The sequence below is a fragment of the Penaeus monodon genome, chromosome 18 (assembly GCF_015228065.2).
Source record: "Penaeus monodon isolate SGIC_2016 chromosome 18, NSTDA_Pmon_1, whole genome shotgun sequence".
Lineage (NCBI taxonomy): Eukaryota > Metazoa > Arthropoda > Malacostraca > Decapoda > Penaeidae > Penaeus > Penaeus monodon.
The window spans coordinates 20077228-20089257 of NC_051403.1; the positions used below are offsets into that span (position 1 = coordinate 20077228).

At 48.1% G+C, this 12030-nt stretch overlaps 1 protein-coding gene across 1 annotated transcript in view; it reads left to right on the forward strand.

Annotated features, from left to right (window-relative positions):
• The window catches only part of LOC119584661 (glutamate synthase [NADH], amyloplastic-like), a 50568-nt gene that overhangs the window by 5788 nt on the left and 32750 nt on the right, over window positions 1-12030 (forward strand). Inside the window, exon 2 of the mRNA XM_037933337.1 lies at window positions 364-478. Coding sequence (XP_037789265.1) covers window positions 365-478 — 114 coding nt within the window. The 5' untranslated portion in view covers window position 364. The remainder of the gene's footprint in view (window positions 1-363; window positions 479-12030) is intronic.

Below are 12030 nucleotides of genomic sequence, written 5' to 3' on the forward strand. Positions count from 1 at the left end.
GCGTTAACTTCTAGGCCTACAATTTCTAGTTTGGTTAGCCACAACAGGCTGATTTTCGTGTCCGCCCCTCCGCCCTGTTCCCTAGCCACGCACATACCCACACACGCGTACGTACACACACACACACACACACACACACACACACACACACACACACACACACACACACACACACACACACACACACACACACACACACACACTCCCTCCCTTCCCTCCCTCCCTCCCTCCCTCCCTCCCTCCCTCCTCCCTCCCTCCCTCCCCCCTCCCTCCCTGCCTCCCTCCCTCCCTCCCCCCTCTCTTCCCTCCCCCCTCCCTCCCCCTGCTCTTCACCAGTCTCACCGCGCCTTTTCCCTCCTGCAGGATGGTGGAGTCGTGGGAGTACCCCGAGGCCCAGGGGCTGTACGACCCCAGCTACGAGTCGGCTGCCTGCGGCGTGGGGTTCATCGTCAACATCGAGGGCGTCGCGTCGGCCAAGGTGAGTTCGTGGCCCGTTCGTCGTGGTATTGTTTGTCGCTTTTTGCTGTTATGGGGGTAATGATGCTCGTTGTTGTCGTTATTGTTGTTGTTTTATTTATGTTCTTCTTGTTCTGGTTCATTTTCTTCTTCTTTCCTTTTCTTCACTTCTTTCCTATTTCTTGTTCTTTTTTCTCTACATTTTTCTGTTTCTTGTTGAAATTTTTCTTTTTCTTATCATTATTGTTATTGCTGTCAGTACTGATAATGTTATTACTGTATTTTTTATGATTTATATTATTTTGGGGATTGTTCTTTCGATTAAGCTAAGTTCTTCGTCCACTTTTTATAAGGGGGGGGGGGTACGTTGCATCACCTGAAGGGCAGCATCTGGTTGGGGGGCGGGGCTTGTTCCGTCACCTGATGGCCTGTTCGCATGATGGGGTTTGTCATGCGTGTCATGGCAGATCGCCGAGAAGGTGTCATCGGGAGGGAAAAGGTGCTGAATCACGCTTGCCTTGCGAAGTGTTTCTCAATCAAGTGGGCTACTTTAGGCACCTTGGCTTGAACTTCTTGACATGAGCCCCTTGACAGGAAGTCCTTGACATGAGTTAGCTGGTATGAACCTTAGGTATGAGTTTCTTGACACGAGTTCCTTGACGTGAACTCCTTGACTATAGCTCCTTGGTATGTGATCTGCTAGACATGCCTTGATGAACGCCTTGACATGAGCTTCTCGCCATGGGTTCCGAGCCCCAAACGCGCCGCCGCAGAGGTTGAAACCGCGATGAATCACTGTCTGGCTCACGGTCTCCTTGCTTGCAGGCATGTGGTTGCGCAATGCCACAACAATAACCGGCCTGCAGATCATTAGAACCCAAAGGAAACGCGTGACAATGCAGCCTTAGATCACAGTAACCTCGGGTTCAACAGGTGGAAAAAAAGGCAAGCGTCACGGGGACAAAGACGCAAAACAGCAAGAACATTAAGTGCACACTCGCAAGCACAGGCCGGAGGCGCCACCGGCTCGCGCTCCCGCCGGCTCAAACACGACGCAGCTGAGAAAAACAAACCCGCAACAACAAAAAAACAAACAAACACACCCGGTTTTTGGAAGGTCAGGATCAAGGCCTTGTCCTGGCGGAGCCGACAAGGTCAGCGTGTTGCTCGGCGCAAATTCCTCGACCGATGCCTTTGCTGAGGAGTCTGCTGCGTGCTTGCTGCGTGGGGAGGGAGACGAGCGGCGAGCGCAAGCACGCCCAGAGACGCTATGGGATTCACTCCTTGGAATTTTCCTTCTAAAGAATAAGGCCGTATAATTCCACTTGCACTCGTCCGAACTCGCTGCCTTTTGACTTCGACAACAAATCTGATGAGATGATTTGCGTTCGGACGGAGATTGACCCTTGCTTTTCGCTTGACGAAAGTCCGCTGTGATGAGCTCTTGTGAATGAGCTTCGTCGCTTGATTAGGAGAAAGCTTCCTGAGCCGCCAGCTGTGACCTTGTCCTTTATGAATTAGTGTGTACAGAGATTGTATCGTCAAACGCGTCTATTTAAGTATATATATATACACACCCGGGGTTATGTTAAGTAGATGTGCACACAGATAGGAATTAAGAACATGCATTGTATTCATGTAAACCTACCATCCTCCCCCCACACACGGAAATACAATATTCATAGATCTGTAAGACTGCAAGCAAGTGCGAAATCTTGACTCCATCGATCTCGTCTTGGCGGCCGAGGCTCGATCCGTAACCCCTTCGAGACGCGAGTTATTCTTATAACCCATGGCAGTGCGCGTCCCGTCTGCCCGCCGCGCCGGGGTTTCCCTGTGACGTCATGCGCGTCGCCGCGCGTTTCGAAAGCACTCTGACTGCGGACGGTGGGCGGCTGTGGTGGAGGCTTCTTGGGAAAGTCGGTTTGTATGTAAACTGAACGGTATTGCACACGCACATCCACATCTATACCTACACCTACATCTTCATCTATATCTACATCTGCATCTGCATCCCATCCACATCCACATCCACATCCCACATTCACAATCATCCGCTTGTATGTTTGAATGCACATACATAATACAAAACATACAAAACGTACAAAACATACTCGCACATACATACATAGACCTCCGTCTATGTACATACACGTCTACGTATACATGCAATGATTTATTTACATACACATGTCCCCGAAAAGGAAAGAAAACAACAAACAAAGCAACGAGACGAGCGTGAGATAAGAGCTCGCGCGTAGATGCACATATTCATGTAACTTATCATCGAAATCGATTGTTTGTATTAGGTGCAGTTCCTCTTAATTGCCCTAAAAAGTATGCAATAGTGTTGACTCAGCGGTGAGCACTCCCTCCTCCTCCTCCTCCTTCTCCTCCTCCTCCTCCCCTCCTCCTCCTCCTCCTCCTCCTCCTCCTCCTCCTCCTCCCTCCTCCTCCTCCCTCCTCCTCCTCCCTCCTCCTCCTCTTCCTCTTCCTCTTCCTCCTCCTCCTCCTCCTCCTCCTCCTCCTCCTCCTCCTCCTCCTCCTCTTCTTCTTCTTCTTCTTCTTCTTCTTCTTCCTTTTCCTCCCTCATCCCCACCTACTTGTCCTCTTCTCTATCCTCTTCCTATTTTTTCCTCGTTCTCCATCTCCCTCCCTTTTATCTAGTTTATCTAGTTAGTGTTTTTGTTCTCTTCCTCCTCCTCCCCCTCCTCCTGCCTCCTCCTCACTCCTCCTCATTCCTCCTCATTCCCCTCCTCCCCTCCTTCCCCTCCTTCCCCCTCTTCCCCCTCCCCCTCGGGTTACGGAAGATGCATTAGAAAACAAACTTGCGTAATATCCCAAATGCATTCAATACTGACGTCATCTCCGCAACATGAATTGCACAACCAAATCTTCAATTAAGCTTGCGCCAAGTGCACCGCGCATCAGCTTAGGCAGAGCGACGAATAAAGGAATAAAATTAGACTAAAAGTAAAAGACAAGACAATACGTGCCACGTGGCGCCATGGGGTTACAGAGCCTGGCCCGGCGAGCGACCTGCTGAGGGGGGAGGGGGAGGGGGAGAGGGGGTAGAGGGAATGGAGAGAGGGGAGGGGGGTAGAGGGAATGGGGAGAGGGGAGGGGGGTAGAGGGAATAGGGAGAGGGGAGGGGGTAGAGGGAATAGGGAGAGGGGAGGGGGTAGAGGGAATGGGGAGAGGGGAGAGAATGGGGCAGGGGGGTTGTAAATAAGGGAAAGGGGAATGATAGGGTGTTGGGGAGGTGGAGGTTTGTAGAGTCTCGTTTTAATAAAGAAGAGAGAAGAAAGAAAGAAAGAAAGAAAGGAAAGGAAATTCAGGAAGCGGAAGTGAAAGATATGCGACTTCATACCAAACGTTAAAAAAAAAATCATCCCCCTTTTTTTCCTAAAAATAACCCAACACAGATCCCATGACGATGGCATGGGGTGGGGGAGGGGGGGAGGACAAGGAAGGAGGTAAGGAAGGACGGCAGTAGACGGAGAGGGGAGAGGAAAGAGAGGATAGAAAAGAGGAAAGAGAGGAGAGGGGAGAAGGGAGACGTTAGTAGGGAGGGTAGCGGAGGGAAATTCGAGGAACAGGGAAGGGAGTTGGGGAAGGAAAGGGAAACCAAAAGAAAAGGGGAAAAAGAGATAGGAAGAGGTCGTGGGAGGGTGAAGAGGGTGAGGGGTGGGGGAGGGGAATATGGGGAGGTGGTGGGGAAGGGAGAAGGTAGGAAGGGATGGGAGGGAAGAAAAAGAGTGGGGTTAAAGGACAGAAACGGAAGAAAAGGATTTAAGAGGAGGGGGAAGGAAGGAAAGACGGGGAGGGGAGGGAAGTGGAGTAAAATGCACTCAGAAGACAGTGATTTTCCTTGGTGGTGTCGTGAAGACAAATGGAAAATTCCATGAGTGAGGAAAATTACTTGATAGGAAACGGAGGAAGGGGAAGGTTGAAGGGGTAGGGGTAGGGGAAGGGGAGGGGAAAGGAGGTCGATGTAGTTCCCACACAGCCAGAGTGATCAGTTTATGTGACAGAGACAGAGGTTAATGCAATTGCAACGTCCGAAAACAACGGAGAGTGAAGGGAGGTTGCAGGAAATTGCATGCTAACAGAGGTATGCCAACAGGGGAGTGAGGCTGGGGAAGGGAGGCAGAGGACGAGGATGGAAAGAGAAGAGAAAGAGAGTTAGGCATCCAGATAAGCTGACAGACAGATTTGGAAAGGGACGAGCAGACAAAGACAGGCAGACAAATAAACCAACTTAGGCACATATGAAGACGAAATAACAAGAATAGCAAGCAAAACAAAAGTAAGGAGAGAGAGAGAGAGAGAGAGAGAGAGAGAGAGAGAGAGAGAGAGAGAGAGAGAGAGAGAGAGAGAGAGAGAGAGAGAGAGAGAGAGAGAGAGAAGGGGGGGAGAGAAGAGAAATAGAGAGGTGGTTAAATTGTTATGAACTCATGAAATAACAATGACAAAGGAAGAGCGGCAAGCGCAAAGCGGGTTCAGGTTAACGTGGTGTAGTCTTGCCGGTCGGGCGGGTTGTGACACACACAAGGTCGCTTGATATTTACATTTTGCTTTTATTCTTTTATCAATCTCCTTATCTCATTATCATCTACGTCTTCCAAGTCCTACTCGGTTAATGACAAGAAAGCAGACGATAGATGAAAGAAACAAGTCGGTATTTCTGAACGAAAACGCACCACGCCCGGGCGCTATTCCCCGGTCGCGTCTGCAAGATAGATGTGTCATGTCCCTCTCTGTCCCATTTCGTCCCTACACTTTCTCTCTGCCAAGGACACGCGGCGGTCCAGCGGCTTTAGTGCCTGCAGGCCAAAGTACCCTACCAGGAGAAGCAGATCTTTTTGCATGACTGCCGCCCGATTTTTTTTATTGTTTGCTACGTTGCTCGATGTGAAATGGCGGGGAAAAGGTGGAGGTAGTTTTTCCTTCTTTTTTTCCCCCTGTCTGTCTTTTTTCCCTCCCCGCCTTCTCTTTTATTTCTATGCTTTATATATATATATTTTCGTTTTGTAATTTTCTGTCTTATCCGTTTTATCTTATCAGGGGATATATATTTTAGGAAGGAGAAAGTGAATGTGCGTGTGCTAGCGTGTGTGTGCTTGCATGCGCTTTTGCGCGAGCGAGCGCGCGCGCATGAGATAAAGAGAGAGAAGAAGAAAGACAAAGAAAATGAGAAATAAATAGAACTGAGAGAAGACAGAAAAAAGAGAGGTAGTGACGTAGGAGAGAAGTAGATAAACGAGAACAGTGTAAGTGGGAGGAAGGAAAGAGGTTGTGGGGCGGCATTGGAAGGGGTTGTGGGGTGGGGGGAGGGGGAGGGAGGGGTTGCAGCCAGGTATTGATCTCGTGCATGTTCTCTCAATCTTTACCTTTTCCTCTTTCTCTCCACTCTTCTTCATTTTCTTTATTTCTCTTCTTCACTTCTCTTCTCGTCACTTTTCTTTTCTTTTCTTTTCTCTTCTGATTTTGATTCTTTGTCTGTTTGTCATCCTCTTTCCTCTTCTCTCGTTTCACTTCTCTCTTCTCCCCTTTCTCTCCTCGTCTCCTCTCCCTCTTTCTCCTCCCCCTTCCCCCTCCCCCTCCCTCCCCTATTTCTCTCTCTCTCTCTCTCTCTCTCTCTCTCTCTCTCTCTCTCTCTCCTCCTCGCTCTCGCTCTCGCTCTCTCTCTCTCTCTCTCTCTCTCTCTCTCTCTCTCTCTCTCTCTCTCTCTCTCTCTCTCTCTCTCTCTCTCTCTCTCTCTCTCTCTTCATCCGTCCCTCTCTCCCTCCCTCCCTCCCCCACCCTTCCTCCAACCCCCCCTTTCCTTCGTCCCTCTCCCTCTTCCCTCCTAATGACCGCTGGTATAAAACATTTTTCGACTGAATGGGCGATTTTCACTCCAGTTAAGACTAATAGATATAATCGAATATGTGAATGAATGTTGGAAAGACTAAGAGGGAGAGGGAGTAGGATGTGGAAGTGGAATTGGGAGTGGGAGCGGGAGAGGGAGTGATAGGGAGAGGGAGGAGAAGTGAGTAGGAGAGGGAGAGGGAGCAACAGAGGTCAAAGAAAGATGGAGAGAGAGCGTGAACGAGAAAATGTATTTGTGCTGTCAGTCTGTATGTTTGTGTTTGTAGTTAGGCCTATTTCTGTAGATATATATTCCTTGTACATGTTTGTCTGTGTAAGGATATGCATCTGTTTATGTTCTGTATTTTCGTCAGTTCGCGCATGTGTGTATGTATGTCAGTAATTTTTTTTTGTCGAGGTTTATGTACACCTTTATTTGTTTTTATCTGCAGGTATGCGTGCGTGTATATGTGCATCTGAGTCTGTCTTTGTCGAGATACCTGCACGTCTATATTTGCTTCTGTCAGCGGATGTGTATGTGCGTCCGAGTCTTTGTATCCGAGTAAATTTAGTCGGGTCGCGCAAACGTCAGCTCTGTCTCGTGGTGTCTTTGTGTTTGCATGACATTTGCCTGATCTGGCAGCGTGCCGGTAGGAAAGGGGTGGGGTGAGGGAGGAGGGGAAGGGGGAGCTGGAGGGGGAGGAGGAGGAAGAGGAAGAAGAAGAGGAAGAGGAAGAGGAGAGGAGGAGGAGGAGGAGGAGGAAGAGGAGGAGGAAGAGGAGGAGGAAGAGGAGGAGGAGGAAGGAGAGGAAGAGGAGGAGGAGGAAGAGGAGGAGGTGCAGGTAGCGAAGGGTAGGACAAGGGGGTGGGGGGGTGGAGGAAGGCGGAAGAGGAGTGATGTTGGTCTAAGGAGGAAAGAAAAAAAGGTGAAATTGTTTGGTCTTCGTATCACGATCGACACATTTTTTTTTTTTGTTTTAGCTTGCATTGTTTGGTCAAGGGCGCACAAAAAGGATCAAGCGACGTAATTTTGTCTTTGTGTCGTTTCCCTGTTTTATCAAGGATACTCCTGATATTTCAGAATTGCCCGGCCCGTCGCTTTAGAATTTTCCTGGCCGTCACTTTCAGATTTACCTTGTCCATCATTTCAGAGATACCCTGTCCGTCACTCCAGAATTAACCTCTCCTTCACCCCAGAATTAACCTTTCCAGATTCACCCTCTCCATCACCCCAGAATTAACCTCTCCTTCACTCTAGAATTAACCTTTCCTTCACTTCAGAATTATTTTCTCTATCACTCGAGAATTAACATAATTCCAGAATTAACCTCTTCTTCACTCGAGAACTGTCCTCACCATCACTCCAGCATTACCCTCTCCATCATTCATGCATTACCCTCTCCATTACTCCAGCATTACCCTCTCCATCACTCCAGCATTACCCTCTCCATCACTCCATTATCATCATTCATCTCCCTGGCTATCTCAGCATTACCCCCCAAGTAACATTTGGTATTCTGCTCCTCGTACTCTCCTCTCGATCGAATGTCCTGTGTCGCTCGTAACCTCCTCGCCGCTGTGCCTCGTCCTGCTTCGTTCCTCTCCCCTCCGCATTCACCTCACATCGCAAGCCTCTTATCAGCATTACCTTCTTCATGTTCCTTATACTGCATTATCATACTGCAGATACTCTCACACCTGATATCTCTCGTGGCTCCAGAATTACCCGCGCCAAAGTAACATTGGTATTTGCTCCGTCGGTACTCTCACTCTCGAATCGAAATGGGTCCTGTGTCGCTCGTAACTCCGTCGCCCGGGTGCCTGGTCTGGGTCGTTGCTTGGCCCCCTCGCGCTTGCACAGCTCGCACGGCAGAGGCATACGTTTCAAGCCGTTGCGTTGTAGTGTTGCTTTTATATGGGGAGGTGGATGGGAGGGAGGGAGGGAGGGATGGGTGGGGAGGGAGGGATGGCTGGGTGGGAGGGAGGGAGGGAGGGAGGGATGGGTGGGTGGGTGGGTAGGTGGGTGGATAGTTAGATAGATATAGATAGATAGATGGTTAGATATATGGATAGATATACAGATAGTTAGATAGATAGGTAGCTTAGTTAGATAGATAAATAGATAGGTAGCCTAGTTAGATAGATATATAGATAACAGTAGACAGAGAGATATACAGATATAAAGATAAATTGATTGATTGGTTTAACTAGATAGATAGATATAAAAAAATATATATATTTAGATGTAGATGCAGATGCATATCGAGATAGATAGATAGATAGACACAAGGCTCGTGCATCGCGTGTAGTGCCCTGTGACACCCGACATTCCGCTGGCACTGAGATGAACAGAGGCTGTCACGCGGTTGGCGTCAGGGCCTGGATTTTATTTTTGATGGATTCTGTTTTTTCTTCTTTATTTGGGTGAGGTCTTGTTGACAGGACGATCACGTGGAGGGCAACGTTGAACATCAACAGCAAAAGAGGCATTATATGTATTCTAATACCTTTTTGTGTGACATTTCTGAGTAAATCATATGGTAGATCACACACCTCCATCCACACACACACAAATATACAAACGGACACACACACACACACACACACACACACACACACACACACACACACACACACACACACACACACACACACACACACACACACACACACACACACACACACACATATATGTGTGTGTGTGTGTGTGTGTTTGTGATATATATGTGTAAATTATGTATTATTTATCTATTTGTTTATTTATTTATTTATTTATCTATCTATATGTCGTGTGCTATCGCTTGAGAAAATTAAAAGCCGCTATTAAGCCTCAATTCCGGCGCTTTGCTATTTTTTCGGTAAAACTTTCCGCCAGCCAGTGACCGAAATAATTGGCATTAATTCTCCTGCCGTTTTTACGTGAGTGGGAACGAAATATTGGCGCGGGGCAATTTGTTGCTGCGCCGTTTTTTGCACGACAAGAAAATAAAGAATGTTGAAGGATGTAAATTGTAGTGATGAAATAGAAATTCATACATGTATTTGCAAACTGACACGTAATGTAGTTTATTAAGCGATACCTACGCACACATTGATGGGTGGACAGACTTATCGGCAGGCAGACAGTCTTGCATTCACTCATTCATTCATTCATTCATGCATGCAGACAAACAGACAGCAGGCAGGCAGGCAGGCAGGCAGGCAGGCAGGCAGGCAGGCAGGCAGGCAGGCAGGCAGACAGGCAGGCAGGCAGGCAGATGGACAGACAGACAAAAAGTCAGACAAACAAAAAGACAGACTAACAGAGCGCGCGCGCGCCCACGATCACAGTCACACTACACTCACAATAATATGAACACTCACACTGACACGTCTAACACACCAAATGCATATCCATTCACGCACTCATCCATATGCCCATCGTCATGCTGATTCGCGTCTTTATCAAGAGGAAAATCCACGCACTTCAAAATCATCCATGTTAAATGTACCCACTCCTCACTACCCCCCCCCCTCCATCCCCTCTATCTAGACACCTAAATCACCCCCTACTCCCACCCCTCCAATACCCCACGTGGTCTAGGCGGCTACGCTATCAAGTTATCTCTTATCAGCGACGATAAGAAGTGGTTTTTGAGGAAGTGCTAGACATGCGGTGTTGCAAAGGAGGGGGGGGGTTGTGGGGGGGAGGGAAGGAGGGAGGGGAAGGGAGGTATCTTCGGGAGTAGGGGGAAGGAAGTGATGTCTGGGAGGGGGGAGGCAGGGGAAGGGAGGTGGCGTTTGACAGGGAGAAATAAATGATGTTAGGAAAGGAGTAGGCGGTGATGTCTGCCAGGGGGAAAGAGGTGATATCAATCAGGGAGATTAGAAGTGACGTCTGGAAGGGCGAAGCAAGCAAGCAAGCAAGGGAGAAAGGGAGACGTCTGGCAGGTATAGGAAGCAACGAAAGAAAGAAGACCTCTCTGTGCTCGCCAGGAAGTCGCCAGGGGGTCGCCAGGAGATCGTAACCGTCGCCGGCGCCCTGGAAAAGGTCGGGCGTGTCCCTAGCGTGGGCGGTTGGGGTGGAGGGCGTTTTATCTGCCTTTCCTTGGGACTAATTTAGTGATTTTTTTTTTTTTTCTTTTTTTTTTTGTTTCTTAATTCATTTGGGTTTTGTTTTTGTTCTTTCGATTATTTTTTGTCTTTATTTTTATTCCGGATCTCTCCCACTCATTCTCTTCCTCTGTTATCGTTTCCTCATCTGTGTTGTTCTCTCTGTTTTTATCTTCCCTCCCTCCCTCCCTCCCTCTCTCCCTCTCTCCTTATCCGTCTCTCTTTCCCTATCCCTCCCGCTCTCCCTCCCTCCCTCCCTCCCTCCCTCCCGCTCTCCCTCCCTCCCTCCCGCTCTCCCTCCCTCCCTCCCTCTCTCCCTCCCTCTCTCTCCCATCCCCACCTACCATGCCCAAGCCTACCCCCCCCCCCCCCCGCCCGCCCAACCCTCATAGCTTACGCGTTCGTCTCCGTTGGTGTGGCTTCAGATAAAAGCCACATCCGGTAACTTCCGCTTCGTGTCCGGAGCGGCGCTAGGAGGACGGGGGAGTGGGGGGGGGGTGAAGGGGAGGCGGCGTTGTTTTATTTTTAGTGTTCGTTTCTTTTAAGTGGTTTATTTGTTGTTATTGTTGTTGTTTATTTAGTCTTGCTGTTTTTTCCGAGTCAGGGAGGATTATATTTTTGTTTTTATTCACTTAGTTTTAAACTGGAGGGATTTGATATTTTTCTCTTTATATATATATATATATATATATATATATATATATATATATATATATATATTTTTTTTTTTTTTTTTTTTTTTTTTTTTTTTTTTTTTTTTCTTTTTTTTTTTTTTTTCTTTTCTTTTTTTTTCTTTTTTATCTTTATTTCTTTCTCTCTAGCTCTCCTTTTCTCTTTCTCCCTTTGTCGACATCGAACTTTCTGCGATGAAATGACGTTATAGTCGAAACATTTTATTATTATTATTATTATTATTATTATTATTATTATTATTATTCATCCTCTTAGATTTCGTGATTGTCATCTGGCACTCTGTCGCCGGATGCCATCGCGTCGGGTGGTCGTCTGGGTTTCCAACGTTCGGTAGCACGCGATGTCCCCTTCCCCCTCCCTCTCCCTCTATCACCCTCTCCCTCTCCCTCTATCTCCCTCTCCCTTCCCTTCCCTACTCCCTCTCCCTCCCCTCCCTATCTCCCCCTCTCTCCCTCTCCTCTCCCTCTCTCTTCCTCCCTGTCGTTGAGATTCTCAGCAGCGGAATCGCCGTGACAAGCTGTGACGGGCCGTGTACAAGAACTAATGCATCTCAAGCAGGCGAATGCTGTGACGCATGAGAGGTGAAGGAAAAGCTTTCGAGTCCTGGAAGACCCATGGGGGTTGTGCATGGTCTGCATGGCAGGTGCTTTGATGGGCGGAAATCGAGAGGATTCGCGCCTCCTGCGCATGATTCTTTTTCTTTCATTTTTTAGAAAATTATTTTCGATGAGGGTTCAAAAAGGAGTTGGGTGGTTGGCGGCGATGCCATGATGGTAGTTGTTGAAAGTAAACGGAATTCTGAAAATCTGAATTCGATTTCATTTGGTTTTGAGGAGACAGACGACATGCAGACGCGTTGTGGACGAAGGAACGGGATGATTCTGATTGAATTGAGAAAAGGAACCTGTATACGATTTTTTGTTTGGAGGTTTGGAG